We start from the raw sequence: 25,284 nt of genomic DNA on the forward strand, positions 1-25,284 counted from the left end.
CCCAGGAGGGAGGCGGAGATGTCCAGAGCACTGATGGATGGGCCTGTTTGGGTCCAGGCTTCTCGTCATGCCATTCCAGAACATTCCACTCCACTCCAGGTGGTCTCATCGGAGAGAACAGTGTTCCAGTGCCAGAGAGTGTGGCAGGAAGAAAGGCTCCCGAGGGGGAGAGACAGACAGCTCTAAACGAATCCCGAGATCTCTCATCACTACACTAGGAGGGTGTTCTAAATGAATCCCGAGATCTCTCATCACTACATTAGGAGGGTGCTCTAAACGAATCCCGAGATCTCTCATCACTACAGTGGGAGGGTGTTCTAAATGAATCTCGAGATCTCTCATCACTACATTAGGAGGGTGTTCTAAATTAATCCCGAGATCTCTCATCACTACAGTGGGAGGGTGTTCTAAATGAATCCCGAGATCTCTCATCACTACAGTGGGAGGGTGTTCTAAATGAATCCTGAGATCTCTCATCACTACACTAGGAGGGTGTTCTAAATGAATCCCGAGATCTCTCATCACTACACTAGGAGGGTGTTCTAAACGAATCCCGAGATCTCTCATCACTACAGTAGGAGGGTGTTCTAAACGAATCCCGAGATCTCTCATCACTACATTAGGAGGGTGCTCTAAACGAATCCCGAGATCTCTCATCACTACACTAGGAGGGTGTTCTAAATGAATCCCGAGATCTCTCATCACTACATTAGGAGGGTGCTCTAAACGAATCCCGAGATCTCTCATCACTACATTAGGAGGGTGCTCTAAACGAATCCCGAGATCTCTCATCACTACATTAGGAGGGTGTTCTAAATGAATCCCAAGATCTCTCATCACTACAGTGGGAGGGTGTTCTAAATGAATCCCGAGATCTCTCATCACTACAGTGGGAGGGTGTTCTAAACGAATCCCGAGATCTCTCATCACTACATTAGGAGGGTGTTCTAAATGAATCCTGAGATCTCTCATCACTACATTAGGAGGGTGTTCTAAACGAATCCTGAGATCTCTCATCACTACACTAGGAGGGTGTTCTAAATGAATCCCGAGATCTCTCATCACTACATTAGGAGGGTGTTCTAAACGAATCCCGAGATCTCTCATCACTACACTAGGAGGGTGTTCTAAACGAATCCCGAGATCTCTCATCACTACATTAGGAGGGTGTTCTAAACGAATCCCGAGATCTCTCATCACTACATTAGGAGGGTGTTCTAAACGAATCCCGAGATCTCTCATCACTACATTAGGAGGGTGTTCTAAACGAATCCCGAGATCTCTCATCACTACATTAGGAGGGTGTTCTAAATGAATCCCGAGATCTCTCATCACTACAGTGGGAGGGTGTTCTAAATGAATCCCGAGATCTCTCATCACTACATTAGGAGGGTGTTCTAAACGAATCCCGAGATCTCTCATCACTACATTAGGAGGGTGTTCTAAACGAATCCCGAGATCTCTCATCACTACATTAGGAGGGTGTTCTAAATGAATCCCGAGATCTCTCATCACTACAGTGGGAGGGTGTTCTAAATGAATCCCGAGATCTCTCATCACTACAGTGGGAGGGTGTTCTAAACGAATCCCGAGATCTCTCATCACTACATTAGGAGGGTGTTCTAAACGAATCCCGAGATCTCTCATCACTACATTAGGAGGGTGTTCTAAATGAATCCCGAGATCTCTCATCACTACAGTGGGAGGGTGTTCTAAATGAATCCCGAGATCTCTCATCACTACAGTGGGAGGGTGTTCTAAACGAATCCCGAGATCTCTCATCACTACATTAGGAGGGTGTTCTAAATGAATCCCGAGATCTCTCATCACTACAGTGGGAGGGTGTTCTAAATGAATCCCGAGATCTCTCATCACTACAGTGGGAGGGTGTTCTAAATGAATCTCGAGATCTCTCATCACTACAGTAGGAGGGTGTTCTAAATGAATCCCGAGATCTCTCATCACTACAGTAGGAGGGTGTTCTAAATGAATCCCGAGATCTCTCATCACTACACTAGGAGGGTGTTCTAAATTAATCCCGAGATCTCTCATCACTACAGTAGGAGGGTGTTCTAAATTAATCCCGAGATCTCTCATCACTACACTAGGAGGGTGTTCTAAATGAATCCCGAGATCTCTCATCACTACAGTAGGAGGGTGTTCTAAATTAATCCCGAGATCTCTCATCACTACAGTGGGAGGTGTTCTAAATGAATCCCGAGATCTCTCATCACTACAGTGGGAGGTGTTCTAAATTAATCCCGAGATCTCTCATCACTACACTAGAAGGGTGTTCTAAATGAATCCCGAGATCTCTCATCACTACAGTGGGAGTGTGTTCTCAGCAGCTGATTCCCTCCACCCAAAAGAAGGAAAGATGTCCTCCCTAATCTCATAACCCTTTATAGGCAGAAATATACCCTCAGATTATATTATGTTCCTTCTGCAATGAAAAATGTCATTGGTGCTGTTGTGTCTACATTTCATAGCAGAAATGATTAAGAATGCAGAACATTCATGACACGTGACACAAATGGGCAGCATGCAAAAGCATGTTCATATTTGGAGTTTGAAGCATCCTGGGTATTACTCTCATGACCTCTTGTGACCTCTCATGACCTCCCGTGACCTCTTCAACCTTGTATTAGCAGGGCACTAATGACTGCTACAAATGGAGGCAAAATAGTGAGGTTCATTTTTTTCTTATCTGCTGGACTAAGACGAGGGCAGTGATCCTCTCTGCTGCTTCAGAAAGTCCAATTAACTCGACAGGATTGAGTAGTGAGAGATAGAGAGAGAGAGATGGAGAGAGAGAGAGATGGAGAGAGAGAGAGATGGAGAGAGAGAGACACAGAGCTGGCCAATGTACACTGCTGGAGTATAAATCACTCCCTGTTCCCAGATTAAAAACTGGATGAAAGTTCCTCACAGCACAAGCATGAGAATATACAGTATACACAAGCACTCAATACTGTGTGTTAATTCATTCTTTGGGATGTGAGATTTCTTAAGCAACATACTCTTCCCAGAATGCAACATTCTCTTCCCAGAACGCAAACCAATCTGTCGTCTTTCTTTAAGAGAGCCACAACAGTGACAGCGATGGTGAGATGAGTTTTTATTAGTGGAGGCCTTCATTCTGGGCCCTACCTCAACATCCATACTACAGCATCCTTACCACAGCACCCATACTAAATTCATACTAAACCATTCATACCACAGCATCCATACTACAGCATCCTTACCACAGCACCCATACTAAATTCATACTAAACCATTCATACCACAGCATCCATACTACAGCATCCTTACCACAGCACCCATACTAAATTCATACTAAACCATTCATACCTCAACATCCATACTACAGCATCCTTACCACAGCACCCATACTAAATTCATGCTAAACCATTCATACCTCAACATGCATACTACAGCATCCTTACCACAGCACCCATACTAAATTCATACTAAACCATTCATACCTCAACATCCATACTACAGCATCCTTACCACAGCACCCATACTAAATTCATACTAAACCATTCATACCTCAACATCCATACTACAGCATCCTTACCACAGCACCCATACTAAATTCATGCTAAACCATTCATACCTCAACATCCATACTACAGCATCCTTACCACAGCACCCATACTAAATTCATACTAAACCATTCATACCACAGCATCCATACTACAGCATCCTTACCACAGCACCCATACTAAATTCATACTAAACCATTCATACCTCAACATCCATACTACAGCATCCTTACCACAGCACCCATACTAAATTCATACTAAACCATTCATACCACAGCATCCATACTACAGCATCCTTACCACAGCAGCCATACTAAATTCATGCTAAACCATTCATACCTCAACATCCATACTACAGCATCCTTACCACAGCACCCATACTAAATTCATACTAAACCATTCATACCACAGCATCCATACTACAGCATCCTTACCACAGCACCCATACTAAATTCATACTAAACCATTCATACCTCAACATCCATACTACAGCATCCTTACCACAGCACCCATACTAAATTCATGCTAAACCATTCATACCACAGCATCCATACTACAGCATCCTTACCACAGCACCCATACTAAATTCATGCTAAACCATTCATACCACAGCATCCATACTACAGCATCCTTACCACAGCACCCATACTAAATTCATACTAAACCATTCATACCTCAACATCCATACTACAGCATCCTTACCACAGCACCCATACTAAATTCATGCTGAACCATTCATACCACAGCATCCATACTACAGCATCCTTACCACAGCACCCATACTAAATTCATACTAAACCATTCATACCACAGCATCCATACTACAGCATCCTTACCACAGCACCCATACTAAATTCATACTAAACCATTCATACCACAGCATCCATACTACTGCATCCATACTACAGCACCCATACTAAACCATTCATACCACAGCATCCATACTACAGCATCTATACTACAGCATCCATACTACATCATCTATACTACAGCACTCATACCACAGCATCCACACTACAGCATCCATACTACAGCATCTATACTACAGCATCCATACTACAGCATCCATACTACATCATCTATAGTACAGCATCCATACCACAGCATCCATACTACAGCATCCATACTACATCATCTATACTACAGCACTCATACCACAGCATTCATACCACAGCATCCGTACCAAGGAATCCCTAATGCATCTCCAGCTCCAGAGAAGAAGAATGAAAAAGGCAGAGCTTAATCCACACAGTTGGACATGAAGCTTGAGTTTATAAAATTGTTCAGTGGGACATCACAGACAGACACACCCATGAGACAAGAGGGTCCTTGGACAGCCCATTTTCCCCAGTGGGATCTGGGTTTTGTTGGTAAAACCAAAAATTGTTATTCTTCTCACATGACCTGAGAGCGGATCCTCACCTCCCAGCTATTATATGTTAATTCCAAACACGATCTTGCATTCTCACAAACACGCGTGTGAAAGACAACAAACCTGTCACGGAGCCAGTGCCGTGTCTGCGAGCAGGGCCCCATTTACATCTGAATGTGTGAGCTGAATGAGTGTGGGATAAAAGCACATTCTGGCAACAAAGGATGAACTGAGCCTTCTCCTCACCTTCTTCAGCTCTCCGCCGCGGCACAAAGCTAGCTCCTTCTCTCGGTCGGAGGAAATCACAGCTCCAGGCCTGAGCAAATGGTGTGATTGATTGGGCTCAGTGCGAACCCGGGTGGGGGGAGGGGGGTTCATGGAGATAATACTAGCAGGGACAGAGCTATCCGCCCCGGGACTTAATGAGACAAACCCTCTCTGTAGTTCCTGCTACAATGGACATCTCCCTCCATATTGGATGAGATGAGGATGGGGGTTTTGTGTGTGTGTGTGTGTGTGTGTGTGTGAGTGAGTGAGTGGAAGGAGTTAGTTACTGGATAAGAGAGAACAGGACTTAAGCACTAACATCTCTTCCAGTTGTACTGAGTCTTACCATATGTAGATCAGACACGTCTCTACCTGACTCCCTCTCTGTATGTAGACCAGACCCAGTCTCTACCTGACTCCCTCTCTGTATGTAGATCAGACACGTCTCTACCTGACTCCCTCTCTGTATGTAGATCAGACACGTCTCTACCTGACTCCCTCTCTGTATGTAGATCAGACACGTCTCTACCTGACTCCCTCTCTGTATGTAGACCAGACCCAGTCTCTACCTGACTCCCTCTCTGTATGTAGACCAGACACGTCTCTACCTGACTCCCTCTCTGTATGTAGATCAGACACGTCTCTACCTGACTCCCTCTCTGTATGTAGACCAGACCCCGTCTCTGCCTGACTCTCTCTCTGTATGTAGACCAGACCCCGTCTCTGCCTGACTCTCTCTCTGTATGTAGACCAGACCCAGTCTCTGCCTGACTCCCTCTCTGTATGTAGACTATGTAGACCAGACCCCGTCTCTGCCTGACTCCCTCTCTGTATGTAGACCAGACCCCGTCTCTGCCTGACTCCCTCTCTGTATGTAGATCAGACACGTCTCTACCTGACTTCCTCTCTGTATGTAGACCAGACCCCGTCTCTGCCTGACTCCCTCTCTGTATGTAGATCAGACACGTCTCTACCTGACTCCCTCTCTGTATGTAGACCAGACGCCGTCTCTGCCTGACTCCCTCTCTGTATGTAGACCAGACGCCGTCTCTGCCTGACTCCCTCTCTGTATGTAGACCAGACGCCGTCTCTGCCTGACTCCCTCTGTCAGAGCCACGCCCCTCCACACCACGCCCCTCCACACCACGCCCCTGCTCTCCCTGCATGCCATCTGGCCGCTGGGCACACCTGCACCCCTCTCCAATCCCAGCAGCCCTTGCTGCCTCCCTGCTGGTCTGTCTGTGTACGAGCCCGGGGGATTATCTGTCTATGAGCGTCCCAGCCCGGGGGATGTCTGTCTGTGAGCCTCCGCGCCTAGGGGATGCCTGTCTGTGAGCGTTCTCCTGCACCCTAACCTGTTAGAAATGCACAACTCTTTATTTGGGCTTCCATCTTGGACAAGCAGGTGTGGGTGCCACTAACTGAGTGTCAGGAAGCAGACGGCTGTCCTCAGGTTGAAAGAGCGCCTGCTTTATCACGCTGCGCGGCGTGCAGAGACTCAGTTAATTAAGACTGTAAACTTTCTCAGGTTTTGGAAGTTGTAAAAACCAATGTGTTCTAGTGAAGGCGAAGGCTTGGTCAGGTCAAAAGTCTTTACCCACTCCCTGGCCACCAAGTCCTGACCCTTGTGCTCAACTGAACTGATGTGGGGGTTTTGGTCATTAGCCTCTTGTTCCTGTAAAGCACAGAGAATGTGGATGGAATATAATTGGTTCACAGTATGTGATTACTGCAGTGTTTTCCCACAAAGGATTGTGGGGTTTTGAGCCATCACCTTTCAGCTGATGACCAGATATAGAGTGTGAATATGACCAGAGTATGACCACAGATTGGCCAGTGTATGACCAGAGTGTGACCAGTGTATGATCACAGATTGACCAGAGTATGACCAGTGTATGACCACAGATTGACCAGTTTATGACCAGAGCCCATAGACAAACAAAAGCATCAAACTAATGAAATTGAATGACCCCAATAACAAGTCACTGGTTAGAAAATTTGCATTAACTCCAAACCACACTCCTGGTGTGTGTGTGTGTGTGTGTGTGTGTGTGTGTGTGTGTGTGTGTGTGTGTGTGTGTGTGTGTGTGTGTGTGTGTGTGTGTGCGTGTGCGTGTGCGTGTGTGTGCGTTATTTATGATTGAGAAAATGACATTTTGGGTTTGTCACATTTCCTTTCCAGGACTGTGCACTCAACACCACTGCAGACTTAAAAACGTCATAGAATTTTATTTTACAAATTAAATTTGCTGTTCATTTCTTCTCATATTTCTTTTACAATCCAAGTTTAGAACCGTTTGAATGTGCAGAAAAGAGCACGATGATTTGATATGTATTCCCTGTACAATAAACGTACGCAGGAAACTGCTGGATATAAGCTGCTTAATCCAAAAAGCCTGAACACTCGAGTCCGGTTTCATTCGAGTGCAGAGCTCCCAGCGTCTGAAGCTCTTCTGCCACAGTTAGACAGTTTTCTGTGGGCTGGACGTGGCTCGACAGAGAGGAACCCAGTTTCGTCTTGAGCCAAAGAATTCCAGTGTCCTTCATTTTGGTCGTTTCATATCGCATGTGCATAATCAGCATTCAGCTTCGCCCTGCTGTAAAGATTTGAAAGACATTAAAGCTGCAGATGTGGAAATTCCGGGACGTTCGCTCGCCCGCCCCTGACAGGGCGCGGGACAGGGCTGCCTCCTCCAGCTCTCTGATATTGTTTGGCTGCTTAAATTACGCAGGTTTATGAGTGGCATGTTGTGGTCACGCTTTATCCTTCGGCAGCCTTTTCTGCATTTATCCTCGTTTGTGTGTGTGTGTGCGTGTGTGTGTGCGTGTGTGTGTGTGTGTGTGTGTGTGTGTGTGTGTGCGTGCGTGCGTGCGTGCGTGCGTGCGTGTGTGTGTGTGTGTGTGCTGTCTCCACTTCCCTTCCTGCGTGTGTTTTCGCAGCGAGGTCGTCCGGTTCCGTTCCTGCCGTCGCCGTGGGCATTATGGGGTGTACTATGCAAATGCGGGTGACATATTTTGCACAGCCGAAAGTCACTTTCATTTGCGCATTTCTAGTTTATGCCGGCCGATAAACTGTCTCAATCTGCCTCTCAACTCCGTGTGATCCATCTTCATATTTCCTACCTGTGTTGTTCATTTATTTTGGTCACTAAATAATGCTGTCAACAGAATACTAATAACAAGCTTCCATAAGCACAACACCATGCTGAAGAGCATTATTATTTCATTATAGTAGTTAATACTGTGTGTGTGTGTGTGTGTGTGTGTGTGTGTGTGTGTGTGTGTGTGTGTGTGTGTGTGTGTGTGTGTGTGTGTGTGTGTGTTACAGATGGCACTCCATACACGTGGTGGGTCGGCAGAGGCAATGAGAAGCACTTCTACTGGGGCGGGTCCAGTCACGGCGTTCAGAAGTGTGCCTGCGGTATCGAGCGCAACTGCACTGACCCCAAATACCACTGCAACTGTGATGCGGACCAGAAGCAGTGGTGAGTAGCACAGCTGGGTAGCTCACTACTAAACGTGGCGGACCCACGTGCTGCCCTGTTCACGCTCTCGTGCGACAGGCTCTCGTGCAACAGGCTCTCGTGCGACAGGCTCTCGTACGACAGGCTCTCGTGGACCCAGCCTTCCCCTGTATTCCTCTCCTTTGGTTACGTAGTGGCGTTCTCGGGGAACGCAGAAGAAGGTCAGCCGGAGGTCAGCAGTCCTCCCGCACTGCCTATCAGCATCGTTAGCATCTCCGCAGAACGTGGCGTGACGTCCAGCGTCCGGAGTAGAGTGATGATGATGATTGGTGTGCTGAAGGAGCGTCTTATTCTGGACCTGTCATAGCAGAGAGATACATAACAGAGAGACTTAATTCTCACCAGATTCCCACCTTTGACTTTGATGGAGAAGAAGTCCTAGTGAGAATTCCAGGTAGATTCCACATCAATGATGTTTGAGTGCTCACCTGCTGATGGGGCCAGGGGTAGTGATGTATGTCTAAAATATGTATTTATAAAATAAAAGACCATGCTGGTTGCACAGAAGAGATCCAGTCCTGGGGGTATCGCCTCTGCAGTCACATGAATCTGTTCTCTTTCACTGAACATCAAACTGTGAATCTACACACCAGAATGTATTATTTTACTGTAGTCCCGCAACACATAATGACATTTGTATTTTCTGTACCATGAATATAAAGTTTAGAATAACTCTTATCTGACCAAAAAGAAAGTATTTTCAAAAGACACAACGTGTGGCCTTTGTTTGAAAGGAAGACTTAATGAGTCTATTCAGGAAAGGGGGTGGTGTGGTTTGCCCCCCTGTGGTCAGTCACAAACACTTGGTACTCTGTGGGCTAACAGACACAGCACTACTGTAATGGTTTTGTGTACATTGAAAAATGTCTCTGTTCGACCCTTTAATTTGTTCCGGGGGAAAAATCACACCTGTAATTTCTGCACGACATCCACAGTTCCAGACAGGTTCTCCTGAAGCTCTCTCAGGTCAGGGCGGGGAACTGTCAGACTGATTATGTTGACTTGCCTTTGTTTTCTTTGTTGCTTATGAAAAACCCAGATGAGGCAGGTGTTATTCCTCCCCAGCAGGCACACACACACACACACACACACACACACACACACACACACACACACACACACACACACACAAATAGAGTGTAGATGAACTGAGCAATTTAGACATTTTTAGTTGCTTACCATAAAGACTAAGCAGTGCTAGCCAAGTATAATGGATACAAATTAGGACATTATGATGAGGGTTCCTATTACAATCTTGTTGCTTTCGTTCTTTATACATGATGAATGCATTCCATGAATGCATTTCACCCAGAGTAATACAGCTTCCTCCACAGACTAGCCAGCCTCTAATGGATGGCGGTATTTTATAAACGCATGACGCTTCACTGCCTGTCTGTGCGCCTTCTAATTAGGGATGCGTTAATGTTTGTTCTGTTGTGGAAATATTTGAGAAGCACATATTTTCCGTGTGCCATTAAACAGGCAGTGATGCAGCAGCTTAGAACAGGACCGAAGGTTCAAATGTTGCACGTTTAATGCGGTGTGATATGGGGCACTTACAAAAAAAAACAGGACCAGGACCAAGACCAGGACCAGGGCTGTGAGTGCCTCTCATTTACAACACTGTGATTGGGGGCACTTGATATGACACGGAGCCGGAGTAACCATGGAGCCGGAGTAACCATGGAGCCAGAGTAACCATGGAGCCGGAGTAACCATGGAGCCGGAGTAACCATGGAGCCGGAGTAACCATGGAGCCGGAGTAACCATGGAGCCGGAGTAACCATGGAGCCAGAGTAACCATGGAGCCGGAGTAACCATGGAGCCGGAGTAACCATGGAGCTGGAGTAACCATGGAGCCGGAGTAACCATGGCGGCGAGAGATGTTGAGGGATGGTTTTGGGCAGCGATTAAAAAAAGTTGTACCCTTCCACAGTCTTGGGTCCCATTTTTAGTCCTGGTGTCTGATGAAGTCAGCGATACCCTGCTTGTCTCGCCGTGTTGAGAGCTGCACTGAACTGGCCTTTTCCTGCTTTACAGGCGAGAGGACGCAGGACTCCTCGTGTATAAGGACCACTTACCTGTGAGCCAGGTGGCTGTTGGGGACACAAATCGACCCGGATCAGAGGCCAAACTGACTGTCGGACCTCTGCGTTGTCAAGGAGACCGTGAGTCCATTTCTCAGAATGCAATTTTCAAGTCTGTGCCGATATGAAATTGCTCAGAATTAGTATTCAAATTAGATAACTGTGTGAAAAAGCCAGATGCATGCTTGAGTTCCTGCTCTAGGCTCCAGAACCGGGCCTGATTAAGGCGAGGCATGCGTACGCTTTAGCCAGCTCTTTGTCTTTCTCCTTGCAAGAAAATGTGTCCAAACTATGATCCTCTTCACATGCCGTCAGACAAATTCCCGTTTCAGCTCAGGAGGGGGCCCGGCCCTGCAAGGGCCACTCCAGCAACACCATCGCCCGCAGGAATTTTAGATCTTTTATAACAACATCTTCCACAGCCAGGGTCAAAGTGAACATTATGACATTTTGTGGTGACACACAAGCGTACATCAGAGGTACACACACCTTCCTCGGGTCCTCAATTAGCCCATTCAGAACCTCACCAAACACCTTCCCCACACCAATGAAGACACGATGCTGTAGAGACCTTTTAAACAGCTCCCTTGTCTTCAGTGACAGTCACAACAGTCTGAAGCTCCAAACCGCAGTCACCAGGCAGAAAGCACGAGGCATCAGGTGCCGTGCTTATCGACACTACCCCCAGCCAGACGCTGTTCCTAGCAACACTACCCCAGCCCACCACCAGCACCTGCTGAAACCATGGACGTTCACGCCTCGTTATTCTTCTTAATTGCAGCTAGCTTCTAACTTAGATCAGGTGCATTTGATTACAATCACCTGTTTGGGAAGAGCGCAGGCAGCCTTCCCATGGAGAACCACACCCCACGTCTCTCTCTCCCTCCACACCTGTGGCTCAGGACATCAGAACTTAACGACGTTAACAACCTGAGGCCCTATTACTGAACATCAGTAATCAGTTTTCATTAAATACATCAGCCTGTTTCATTCTGTGAAAATAGTCTGTTTTTTTTTTCAGAACATGACTGCCTGATGATCTCAGATGGTGTTAACGCAGTTCGTCTAATGACTGCATGTTGAAGTCTGATAAGTTGGTTGTAGACCTGCTGGTTACATCAGACTCTTTTAAGCATATTAGCCTCATTGCGCTGATGAGATATGAACTCGTTTTGTAATGCTTAACCATCAGATCTGCTTTATTGATGTTTTAGTTTAATGTAAAACCCACCAGCACCATTTAATAAGTGCAATTAGCCGGATAGTTTGTGTCTGTTTTAATTTTGACATGTGCTTTGTCATCAGTCCACTGATATGGCCTTATATGTAGCAACTCCAGTATACAGTTGCAGTGAAAAATAATTAATTTCCATAAATGAGAGTTGGAATAACATCAACAAACAATTAATGATGTAATGTATGTAATAATGACTCACATGTGGCACGTGGATGTTCCTGAGATGGGTATTATGTTTCTGTGGACTGGCTGCGTTGCAGATGAATTGAAATAGATAACTGTATTAGCAATAAAAGAACATAATACCCATCCTGTGTTATTAGTCTAGCTGTGGGTAGAACTTACAAATGAAAGTGTAGGGTGTGGTGCCTTCAGATGTGAAATCTGTTACACACATCTCATTACGTGTTAGACATTTTTACATCTGAAGAGCTTCTTGGAGTGACTGATAAGGCTTAAATTTTGAATAAAGCTCTCATGAATAATGAAGTTGCGATATATCTGGACTTTTCATATCTAAGCGAGTCACAGCACTAATTGGAGTTTCTGTCTCAAATTACAAAAATATTGTATTAGTCCCTGTTAGCAATGTGTTCTAGGTCAGTCTAGATATTATCGCGCTTTGATTAGAAAGGAATTGGACTTATTCTTATGGTTACATGGACCATTTCTGTACAGTTTACTCATTTTTATTGTATTCTGTAGTGTCAAGACATGGCTCAAATTAGAACTTGAATTCTAATGAATTCTACTCAACACCAAAAAAATACTTTTCCCCAGACAAGAAACATCCAGTTTCAGAACTTGTTCTTCCCCATTATAGTCAGTGAACGGTAAGGGCTTCATTAGAAGATGTTGCCTAATTAGTTATCAAGGTCTCAATCATAATTAGTGTGAGGAGGTGCGTGGGGTGTGTGCTGAAGGAAGGTGTCTGTGTTTGAGACATCTTATTTACTCCCTTCAACTCTGGCAGACTGAGCGGGGGAATAAGACAAGAGTTCGGTCACTTCCCGCCTGCCTAACAGGGACGCCTGCGGCCTCTAACACCTCACACGGTGAAACAAGAAAGGAAAAAAAGTGAAAATTGGTCGTTTTTGCTCTCTTGCCCTCAGATCCTCTAATCGTTTTTTAATAAGGATGTGCATGGGGATTTGTCATGTGATTGACAGTGGAGGCGGAGTCTATGGACATCCCCCTGTCCTCTGATTGGATCTTACAGCCACGGCCCAAACAATGATAGATAGCGCTTTCTTTCATTCCCAGTATCGCAACCTCATCTGTACTGGGTAAATTAAAGTAAGGGTGAGCGTTTAATAGAACCGCCACTGTCCTCTGTGAAAATGTCACTTTGTAAAATATCACTCTCAGCCTTCTGTTCGCTCCTGAGAGAGAATTAGAATGGCACGCTGTATTGTCTGTGATTGATTGCATGTACTGTATCATTAGCTCCCCCCCCCCCCCCACACACACACACACACACTTTCCTCATAACTGTCTTTCCGAAGCATTTACCACTCCAAGCTTTAGCCAGCAAAGAATAACACGTTCAACTCTGAACTGTGGATGCTGCCCTTAAAATATTTATGACAGGCATACAATGTAACATGGTTTTTAAGGTTCTGTACACTGAAGAAATGATTGTGATAGCTGATGGGATACCTTTAGGAATTAATGCCATGTCTAAAAATGTGGAGAGCTGACACATTTGTTTGTGCGTCTTCGTAAGGTTTCAGTTTCCTCCCGTACGTCAGCCACAACCACGCCAGCTGCCAGTTTCTCCACATCCTGCCACGGTTTTGCTTTTTCTTTCTTTCTTTTTTTTATAACAAGCCTGTCAACAATTTGTGGCATATTCTGGAAACTTCTCCAGTTCCATCTACGAGAAAACCCTTAAAATAACTAGCTTAAAGAGTGCATGTGTGTTTGTGTGTGTGTGATTGTGTGTGTGTGTGGGTTACTTTCATTTTGAACACACACATACACACACACAGTCAGCTCTCTTGCCTTTATGACAGCCCTTTTCACTGTAATAAACTCTTGCACTCCGAGTGGAAGAGCCGTGTGAAAGGTTTGTCTGTTTTGCTGCATGTGGGTACACCCTGAAATCTGCAGACGTGTGGATGCCACTACGTGTAATGTAAAACTCTCCACTCCTCTCCTCCGTGCTTCTGGTGGAGAGAGATGCCAGAAGGCTTCTGCAGAAAGAAGCCCTGCTGACATGCGCCCAGCCAGGTTAGACAGAGGCGTCTGTGATAATAGGCGACAGCTTCATAATTTAAAAATCAAACATAACTCAGAGAGAGAACTCAGTGGCAGAGGAACTATGGTTCCATCTGTCATCTCACTTGTTTAACTCAGGGGGGGAGAGAGAGAGAGAGAGAGAGAGAGAGAGAAGGAGAGAGACTGAGCTAGAGGGAAAGGGGATAGAGTTGGACGTCTGCATTAACACGCCTTGTCTATACCACAGCTGTCTAACCCAAGTGAACTCATGAAGGCAATTGGTAATTACCCCATGACTTGGCCAGTTGTGTTATGCTGGGGTAAATCCTAAATTCTCTTGCGCTGTGATGTTAAAGTAATCCCTGCTTTTTACAACAGCAACCATATTATCAATATTTCTAAATAACAACAATACAATGAAAAATATTGCAATGTTAAATGCAATGGTTTGTGTCACAGGTAATATCGCCACGGCCCATTTCCCAACAGTTTCCCCATTCTGACGCACTCAGATTTCAGTTTGATCATTAACTTCCTTCTACATCGGACCTCGCTGAAGGTCAAGTGGCGTTATGAATGAAAGCAAACGCACGATGAACAGTCTAAAACTATTCTGCGCCCGCACCACACAATGCTATGAGTAAGTGCGTTTTAATGACCCCTCGTCCGACAGTCATTTGTATGAGTGCCATCTGGTAAACTTGCTGCCTGTCCCATCTGGTTAAATGATGGAGAAGCAGCATAGCGTAGCCAGCTTGGTAAACAGTGCTCTACTGAGACTGGAATCCCTAAGTGAATTATGCGAACTGAGCTCATAGCATTAGACGTCATGATGGCCAGACCCAGAATTAAACATTTTATGAGCTTAACCCCTCTCTCCAAAAACCTTCCGGTTCGTTAGGCTTGCTAATGCTTTAAAACAAAATATCACAGAGAAAATAAAGATGTTTGGGTTGAACACAGGAACGTGTGTCCCAGTGTGATACCCTGCTGAGTTTGATTCAGACCCCTAAACTAATTCCCCTGATGGTGTTAATTAAAGGCCTTCAGTAACACCAGAATTTTAGAACCAAATGTAGTGGAAATAAACTCTGCAGTGCAATAGATTGCCAGTATGAAATTTGACACCCAAAAATTCATAGGGTTTGTAGCCATAAGCAGTGTTTTTGGAAGCAGTGTTTGTGGTTATAAAAGCAGTGTTTGGGGTCATAAGCAGTGAATGGCATTATAAGCAGTGTTTGGGGTCATAAGCAGTGAATGGCATTATAAGCAGTGTTTGGGGTCATAAGCAGTGAATGGCCTTATAAGCAGTGTTTGGGGTCATAAGCAGTGAATGGCATTATAAGCAGTGTTTGGGTTTGTTTAAGTCCCCTATTATCCTACTGTTTGTGGGCAGGGCTGTCCTATCAACTACATGATATCAGCATGTAAAAGTTCAAAGAAAGTTCTTTTGGAGTATAGTGAGTCAATTTGAGATCTTCCTAACGTTGTTGATATGCTGAACATGGAATATTGATATTTTAATATTGATGTTTTTATATTACTTGTTATCTATTATCTTTATTAGCAAACCAAACATGCCTTTTTAGGTGTATATGAAGAATATGTAAATGTGATCTGGTTAAGAGATATTGAACTTTCACCACTGGAACAAAAATACATTTCCTTTTTTACTATATTAGATCATCACTAGAGTTTGCAGAACTTTTGAAAGTCAGAAGCCCAAATGATGTTCTTGACCTTTGGGGCTTGTGAAAGGTGGTTTACATTAGAGGAGGGGAGGGCCACGTCAGCGCGTGTCCTCTGCAGCACACGTGAACACGTGAGTCCAGCTCACTTTTTCCCCCCCTGGTAACCTCACAGTTCACTTCTGTTTTGCTTTCTCTCCTTAAGCCCTAAAGGTCAACACGTGTTCCTGAAACGACCAGTGGCTGAGAATGAATAGAAATATTTCACACACAACAGCATGCACAAATATATACACACAAACACCCCCTTGTGTTCTTGGGTCATCTCAGAGGGCAGCTCAGAAGGAGACCCAATTACTGTGTCTCATCAGGGCACCTGGCATTGACTCCTGGCTTCCTCTCCCATCCTGTAGGGGGCAGCAGGGGCCACCAGGGCTTTGGCTCCTGCCTTTCATCCCAGCTGCTGATGTCACACAGAGATGACACAGCATGCATATTTAATATTAATTTCAATATTCTTGGCAGCAACAGACTCCTTCACCCCTTTCTTTGCAAGTTTTTGAGTGTATTCGCTCAGCTATCTGCCAGTATATTCCAGTATAACCCTCTGACAGTATAACCCCAGTATAACCCTCTGCCAGTATAACCCAGTATATGCTCTGCCAGTATAACCCAGTATACGCTGTGCCAGTATAACCCATTCTCACTCCCAGCTCATCACATGTTGATGTAGGGGCAGAATCCTTGGGTATCAGTACACAAACACACATATACACACACACACACACACACACACACATACACACACACACTGGAGGTGCCATATTGTGTCAGGTTCTCGGCAATCCCATTGACTTCTAGTAAAATTCTAAACTGTGTTCAGTTTTGGCACTGATAGCAAAACAGAACACATTCTCCCTGATTATATTTTTGTCTCCCTGTTTGTTTGTTTTTATGAAAAAATAGAGTTTGGAGACCACAAAGGCTCATTTTTGGATGGTGAAAGATCTTGTAATTTGTGAACCATAAGATTAACTTGCGCTTTATAGTTCAAAGACAAGTATCTGCATTTGAGAAAACAGGATAAAGGTTTCTAACAAGCAAAAACAGAACCAGGCTAGTGACAAGTAACAACAGGATAAGGCTAGTGACACGTAACACCACACTGAGAAACACGCTAATGAAGGCCTTGGTGTTGAAACATTCATGTGAGATTCTCCGAGCTGAATAAATAGTTGTGCGCATATATATTTGTATATGAGTGCTGTAAGACCACTTCTTTGATTTAGTAACAAGTAAAAAGAACTCTTGAACCAGCAGAAAAAAGCACAGAAAGTTCGAGGTTGATCATAACAGAGCCTGACCATTAGTAACCCTCATAATGAGTAACAAACGCTGAATGCTGGGGTCAGAACATATTTCTTAACATAAAACACTTTTTTCAATATTTTCACACACCAAAAAGCAGTGGGCCATCTCAGTTAACCTGCTCGTGATCTCCTGATTATCTCTTTTTCAGATACTTTTATCTTAGTATCTGCTGTCAACACATTTGGTCTGATAGACCAAAAACACCATTTGCTACTTTTTGTCTTTGACTTTTTACCTGGGTTTTTCAGACCAACCCAGTCTCTCATATTTGTGATACAGTTACATAAATGGGAGTGAGTATTTCTACAGTGGATGGGATAATATGGGGAAGGCGTTAATATAGGACTATGTATAATCGTTTTACATAAACCATAAATTGTGATGCTGTCACATGTACTGTATATACAATATAAAGATGTGTGATTGTCACAAAAGACATTCTCCAATTTACATGCCTATATCACAAAAAGGAGTGAGATGTCAATGAAATATGTAGGAGTATTGAATGCCAATAGAGTTCCAATTTGCTATGTGAACAGATTCACATTTCTTGTTTGTCATGTGTAGAACAGTCTGTGTGTAGAAAAGTGAGTTTGAAGGGATTTTGAAAACAGGTGGTGTTTTTTGGGCCATTCTTTTAAAAATATGCTGAAATTAAAAAAGTACGTATATCATAACACTCAATGGTCAACAAATACCAGCAAAAAAATTTAACCATTATGAACAGATTGGGTTTCATTTTGCCGTCAGTGTCAAATCTAAGGGATTGAAAGGCACATTTAGTATGTACATACATACAGGGTCCAAGCATCAACACATTGGGAATTAGAATGGTACTGGCCGGTAAGGTCATAGCACAGACCAGGCGCATTTACCAGCACGTGTTTGTGCATCGCAAAGCCGTGAAAATCCAGCCGTGCAGCTGAGCCAGAACCACCAGATGAACAGCTGTTTGAACTGCAGGTCTGCGTCAGTCATCATGAGCCATTTGAAACCAGAGGTTTCTCTATTATTGTTTCTTGTTTCAATCCATGAACTCCACTGATTGATTGTGAGCTAATACAGCAGGGCCGGAGCCAGCAAAGACCCCTGCTCTTCTGTTTAATTGTCTAAATACAAGAGTGGTTCAAAACAGCAGCTGGTTTTATTGCGTTCTGACAATGAACAAAACTGTGCTGAGACCTGCGGAGGAGAAGGAGAAAAGACCCCCTAGTCTGTGTGGGTTTGGACAGGCAACATTGTTGTTTTTGTATTCTAGTACATTGGGTTTGAAAATTAGAAAAGAAAGACTCTAGATCGCATGCAGTAGCAGCTATAATTTACACCTCTGTGGAGTGACAGATCTAGAGATCATAGCCATTTTATACAGTCCCCAGTCCCGGGCAGCAAAAGTAATCGTGAGAAACACATCTGCTTATGTGCGTCGTTGCTAATCCTTTACCCTTGATAAAGGGAGAGAGAGGAATAGAGGGATGGAGAGAGAGAGAGAGGGAAAGAGTGGGGGAGAGGGAGAGATGTAGAGTGAGAGAGGGGGAGAGTTAGAGAAGAAGAGGGGGAGAGGAAGAGAGAGAGATGTAGAGGGAGAGACTTAGAGAGGGTGAGGAAGGGAGAGGGAGAGACTTAGAGAGGGAGGGAGGGAGAGAGGGAGAGAGGGATAGACCTGGTCAGGCCTACAAGGAAACCATTCAGTTCATGCTTTTTCTGCTGGCCTTCTGCCTTTAGTCTTGTCATCATATCATACCTTCTGTGTGTGTGTGTGTGTGTGTGTGTGTGTGTGTGTGTGTGTGTGTGTGTGTGTGTGTGTGTGTGTGTGTGTGTGCTCATGTGTGTGCATGTCTGTGTGCTCATTTGTGCATGTGTGTGTGTGTGTGTGTGTGTGTGTGTGTGTGTGTGTGTCTTTTGTCCCTCTCTCCAATGAAACATGGTGTCTGCATGCCAGGTCTCTGTGGACTTTGCATTGAAATTGAGGTCTAGGAGGTGGAGGGGACAGGGGTGACGGAGGATGTCCAGACCTCCAGACCTCCAGCTCTGAGGCTGGGAACGATGTGCATCTACTCCAGCAGCTCTGGGAGGGTAGCTGGTGCGTTTTCCTCCGGCTGTGTCTGTCTCCGTGGGGTTTCTCAGTGATGCCATGTAGAGTGATGCACTGTTCCATTTGGGCACAGATTGGGTTGAGCGTCTAATTAGCAGAAAGGATGAAAGTATAAATACCCATAGTTATGAATATTCCAATTTACAGCTGGTATTTTGAACCTGTACTGAGGGTGTCATCACTCATGAATTGCTGTTCTCAATCAACAAAGCCTTTGGTGAGTATGGGTATAGATGTGGTTAAAGGTAGGTAGGTCATTTGTGTAGGTTGTGGGTTTAGGTGTGTGTGTACATGTAGGTTGTGGGTGTAGGTTGTGGGGGTATGTGTAAGGTGTAGGTGTGGGTGTATGTGTAGGTTGTGGGAGTAGGATGTGGGTTGTGTGTGTAGATTGTGGGTATAGGTGTATGTATATAGGTTGTGGGTGTGGGTGTAGGTGTGGGCGTACGTATATATGTTGTGTGTGTAGGTTGTGGATGTAGGTGTGGGTGTAGGTGTGGGTGTAGGTGTAGGTGTAGGTGTGGGTGTAGGTGTGGGCGTACGTATATATGTTGTGTGTGTAGGTTGTGGATGTAGGTGTGGGTGTAGGTGTGGGTGTAGGTGTGGGTGTAGGTGTAGGTGTGGGTGTAGGTGTGGGTGTAGGTGTAGGTTGTGGGTGTAGGTTGTGTATGTAGGTTGTGCATGTAGGTTTGGGTGTAGGTTGTGAGTGTATGTGTAGGTTGTGGGTGTAGGTTGTGTGTGTAGGTTGTGGGTGTACTTATACAGGTTGTGTGTGTAGGTTGTGGGTGTAGGTGTAAGTTGTGTGTGTAGATTGTGGGTGTATGTGTAGGTTGTGTGTAAGTTGTGGGTGTGGGTGTGGGTGTAGGTGTAGGCTGTGGGTGTAGGTGTAGGTTGTGGGTGTATGTGTAGGTTGTGTGTAAGTTGTGGGTGTAGGTGTGGGTGTGGGTGTAGGTGTAGGTTGTGGGCCAGATGAGTGAGACGTCTGGCCATCCATCCATCTGGCCAGACGACTGAGGAGTGCCAGGCCCCAGGTGGAGGTGGACCAGCACACCCGTGGTGTGTTTGTCTGCTGTAGCAAGAGTTCTGCCGTTAAACCAGTGGGGAAGCAGATCACTATTTGGGTCCTAGGTGGCTCCATGCGGTGCGATTGGGATTAAAACTCTTACCTACAGGATGATTTTGGGATGTGTCTCCTCACGCACACAGTCTAGAGTCGCATCCCGGATGTGTTGTGTTGCAAACTGAGTATTTGCGCAAGCTAGGGTCTGTGTTTCGCTGAGGCAGCTGAGATCTAGTGGTACCCATGCAAAAGACCACTGGTTGGGGAGATGTTCTTGTTTCCTGACATTTACCCCAGAGTTTTGTGTTCATCGGAATTGAAACGGTTTGTGCACAAGTTCACTGAGGCGGTTTTACAGCACACAGCTGAGGTGCCTTATGCCAGCAACCTTAACTCTGAGCCTTGCAAGATCTAGAAGTACTATTTTAACATGGTTCAACCACAGCTCATCGGTGGACCCTTTAGGGCTGGCAGGGTTAGGCAAAATGGTAAGCTGTGATCCTTTCTACCTAAATGCTAAATATGCCAGATAAAACAGTCCCAAAATCTAAGATTATTCATTGTTTCACCCAGATGCCTTCTTTAACATCTCCTGTTTCCATGTTGACAGATTCTTAAAAAAAATCTTGTCCACAGTTCATGTATGGCTTGTTATTCAATTAATTTTTAATAACAAAACCATAAATGAGGGCTTTAATGCTCCGATTCACAATTGTAAAAAGAGAATTATGCCTCCCTCCCTAAGGTCCTCTGACTGAGATTTTTCAAGATAGAAAGAAGAAAAAAATCAATAAGTTCAGACATGCACTATATCCCTGAGGCCAGGACCTGCAATGAGCACACATGCACTTGTACAACAGGAGGAGCAGAGGGCCATCCAGATACAGACCAAAGATCAGATCACATAAGACAAGGCACTAATCACTATACTGGATCAAAACAGTGGAGCAGAGCTAGCTAACCAGTAGGGATGTGACGAGATCTCGTATCACGAGATCTCGCGAGATGTAACTCGCCGATATTTCTCGTCACCTTAAAAATCTGTCTCGCGGGATTTGTGATCCAGCAAGCAGCCAGAATGACGTTGGAAAATACAGGTATTACTATTGAAGATGCCCCCACCACTTTCAAATCGTTTGTTTGGCAGCATTTTGCCGTACACCGCGACTAATACGAGCAGGATGCAGAGACATTTACAGCAGCACCACAGCTCAGTACTCAGATCAACATATCTCACTTGAACAAAGGTAGCAGGGACAGAACGGGGCTTTGGCAAGTTGAAACAGCGAAGGATATCGGGAGCAGTGTGGGGATGCTAATATTCTAATATGTGGACATGTTAATATTCTTCAAAATGAACATGGCAGTGTAGTTGCAGCAAATTCAGTGACATACTTGGTCAGGTTTTGTTTGCACTATTTGCACTCTGTATTGACAGAGAAGAACTTTTTGTTTTACACATAATATTGTTTACGCTTGAAAAAAGGAGATATATTCAATTTTATACCGCATATCCTCTGTGTCACTTCAACACACCTTCATTACAAACAACTTCATTACAAAATTTCCTACACACAAACACTGAAAACGCCACTCTGTAATTGTGTTCACACTCATTCAAAACAAATTGAAGTTTCACATATTTCCCTAACAGATTTCCCTGCCAGAACTGGCGTGGTAATCTGCGATAGGTATAGATCTGGAACTTCGGTATCATTGCTGAGGAGGGATTGCCAAAGCACAGTAGGACAGCTGGTCAATGAACGTCATTTTCAGGATTCTTCTACATCCGTTCCTTGTCATTTAGGCTAAACATATGTTGTCACTGTGAACCGTGCACCAGTTCATAAGCCCCATGGATGGTAAATTGGTCTGGAACAAAACACAAATAAACTACAGATTCTACTTTTGGGAGTGATATCTGGGAGCAGATTAGTGCTCAGGACAGCCATGTTATCTTTGCTTTGGTCATGTGCTTTCTTGCTCCTCAGGGGCATGTAAGACAAACAGCATCTGTGCTGCTTACAAAGTGATCTCAAACACAGATCAAATCTACCCAGTACTACTCAGTACAGACTTTAACATTATAGATCATATTGGAGTGATGTTGAATGAAATGTATAGTTCCACAAAATGGAATTCTTCTTTTAAATAAGAATTTAAAAGAATTTAAAAACCGTGATACATACAGTATGTGCCCAATCCAACATGCATATTTACATTTACAGCATTTAGAGTGACTTGCAAAAGTGTTTGATACTCTCTGTGACAATAAAGAGGTCAGTGTTCAGGATGAAATGCCCTGACTCAGGTGGAAAATAATCCAGTAGACCAGGAGAAGATTGTGCCAGCATAGGGAACACCAGCATAGAGAACAGTACCAACATATATCTCCTCTGTGTACTTCAAGTCAAGTAATACTTGAGGCTGAAGGCATCTCCAGCAATACAGGGCAGCTCAGTCTTGCTGAGACTTAGCTTCAAGTGATGAGCTGCCATCCATGAAGAGATGTCTGGCTGTAGGCCTGCCAACATTCGAACAGGAACCTGAGTGTCAAACAGCGGAAAGGAGAGAATCAGTTGAGTATCATCAGCATAGCAGTGGTAGGAGAAATCATGCAAGGATATAACTTCACAACGAGAACAGGTATAGAAGGAGAGACCAGGAGAGGACCAAGCACTCAGCTTTGTGGGGCACCAGAGTCCATATAGAGTAGATGTGGATCCCCTTAATGTCATATAATATGACTGGCCCTCAGGGTAAGTTAATCTCCAGACTGGTGAGAATGGACAGAAGGGTCTTGTGGTTGAGCGCACTGAAGGCTGCTGTGAGATACAGAAAGTCCTGGATATGAAAGGTCCGTAGGAGGTGTTTTCAGGAAGGGTTTGATCCTGGCTGTTTTGAAGGCCCTCAGATGGATGTGATGAAGGCAAGCAGGTCTCGCTAGATGCACTGGAGTAGTGTGGAAGGGGTGGGTTTTAAAGGACAGGTGGTAGGGTCAGTTGTTGGAAGATAAGTTGCTGGATTCCTTCTGTGGGGAAAATTTGTGAAGGCAGTGAAAGGAGGTGATGAGTTCTGTTGTTTAGAAGAAGCGTCAGGAGGAAAGGATTGGCAGGTTTTGTTCATCCTTTCATTGAAGAAGGTAGCACACTCATCCGCAGTGAGGGAGGATTGTGGGGACGGGGGGTGGGTGGGGTTTAGTGATGGTGGGGGGGTGGAGTGGTGGTGGGGAGTGTGGGCTGGTGGTGGGGGTGGGCGGGGGGGGGGCTGTGAGTCAGAAGCAGCTTCTGCTTGTGGAATGATGTCACAGCATATGAGCACTTTGCTGGAAGAACACAAAAGGAGAGGAGATTAGTGTCAACATGTGATTTTCCTGCACTACCTTTTATATGCCCTTTATTTTATCTGTTCGCTGCATAGGGCATCTGACACCCAAGGATCTCAGCAAGAAGACTTTCTTGGTCTGGAAGACAGAGGAGGAAAGTGGAGGTCGGCGGATGGTGACAGTGAAATGGGGTGTAGCGGCTGGGTGTGGTGCAGCTAGGGCAGAAGGGGAGATGGAGTAGAGATTGGAGCAGGTGGGAGAGGGGCTTGTTGGCTTTTATTTGGAATGTTAAAATGATAGATGTGTTTGTGCCAGCCAAGTAACATCTGTGAAGCTGGCAGACTCACTTTCAGTTCTTCCACTGGTCCATTGCCAGCATCTCACTGTTTAACATCTCATCATACTTTTCTTTCTTAAATGACTTATGCTGGCTGTGTAAAAGAACCATTTAGTTGAAGGATCCTGCAGCAACACCACTACATTTGTTAAGGGCCCTGTAGTAACACCACTACATTTGTTAAGGGCCCTAACACCACTACATTTGTTAAGGGCCCTGTAGTAACACCACTACATTTGTTAAGGGCCCTGCAGCAACACCACTACATTTGTTAAGGGCCCTGCAGCAACACCACTACATTTGTTAAGGGCCCTGTAGTAACACCACTACATTTGTTAAGGGCCCTGTAGTAACACCACTACATTTGTTAAGTGCCCTGTAGTAACACCACTACATTTGTTAAGGGCCCTGTAGTAACACCACTACATTTGTTAAGGGCCCTGTAGTAACACCACTACATTTGTTAAGTGCCCTGTAGTAACACCACTACATTTGTTAAGGGCCCTGTAGTAACACCACTACATTTGTTAAGGGCCCTGCAGCAACACCACTACATTTGTTAAGGGCCCTGTAGTAACACCACTACATTTGTTAAGGGCCCTGTAGTAACACCACTACATTTGTTAAGGGCCCTAACACCACTACATTTGTTAAGGGCCCTGTAGTAACACCACTACATTTGTTAAGGGCCCTGTAGTAACACCACTACATTTGTTAAGGGCCCTGTAGTAACACCACTACATTTGTTAAGTGCCCTGTAGTAACACCACTACATTTGTTAAAGGGTCCAACACTGCTACATTTGTCAAGATCTTCTGCAGAAAAAAAATCTTCGGGAATCTTGAAGAATCAAAAAGGGGTCAAAATGATTTTGATTTTGTGAAGCAATATTCACCAACGTTGTGAAACTGGCAGTTTATGATCTACGTACAAATACAACGAAAATCCACAAATGAATTGGAATGTGCAAATGTGAAACAAAAATATTATAAATTCTATTTCACAAATGTGGAAAAATGAATAAATTTAAATTATTTTACATGTGTAAAAATGACACTTGCAAAATGTCAAGTGTGCAGAACTGTGTACTGTGAATGTAAATAAGTTCTACACTCTTGGGCTACCGAGAGTTAGCATGACAGTCAAGCTGCCATATTCC

At 44.6% G+C, this 25,284-nt stretch overlaps 1 protein-coding gene across 3 annotated transcripts in view; it reads left to right on the plus strand.

Annotated features, from left to right (window-relative positions):
• The window catches only part of cntnap2a (contactin associated protein 2a), a 342,082-nt gene that overhangs the window by 243,235 nt on the left and 73,563 nt on the right, over positions 1 to 25,284 (plus strand). For all 3 annotated transcript variants that reach the window (XM_077012789.1, XM_077012790.1, XM_077012791.1), the window contains exons 14-15: positions 8,516 to 8,672; positions 10,752 to 10,879. In XM_077012789.1, the coding sequence (XP_076868904.1) occupies positions 8,516 to 8,672; positions 10,752 to 10,879 (285 nt within the window). The remainder of the gene's footprint in view (positions 1 to 8,515; positions 8,673 to 10,751; positions 10,880 to 25,284) is intronic.

This window comes from Brachyhypopomus gauderio, chromosome 7, assembly GCF_052324685.1.
Source record: "Brachyhypopomus gauderio isolate BG-103 chromosome 7, BGAUD_0.2, whole genome shotgun sequence".
NCBI lineage: Eukaryota > Metazoa > Chordata > Actinopteri > Gymnotiformes > Hypopomidae > Brachyhypopomus > Brachyhypopomus gauderio.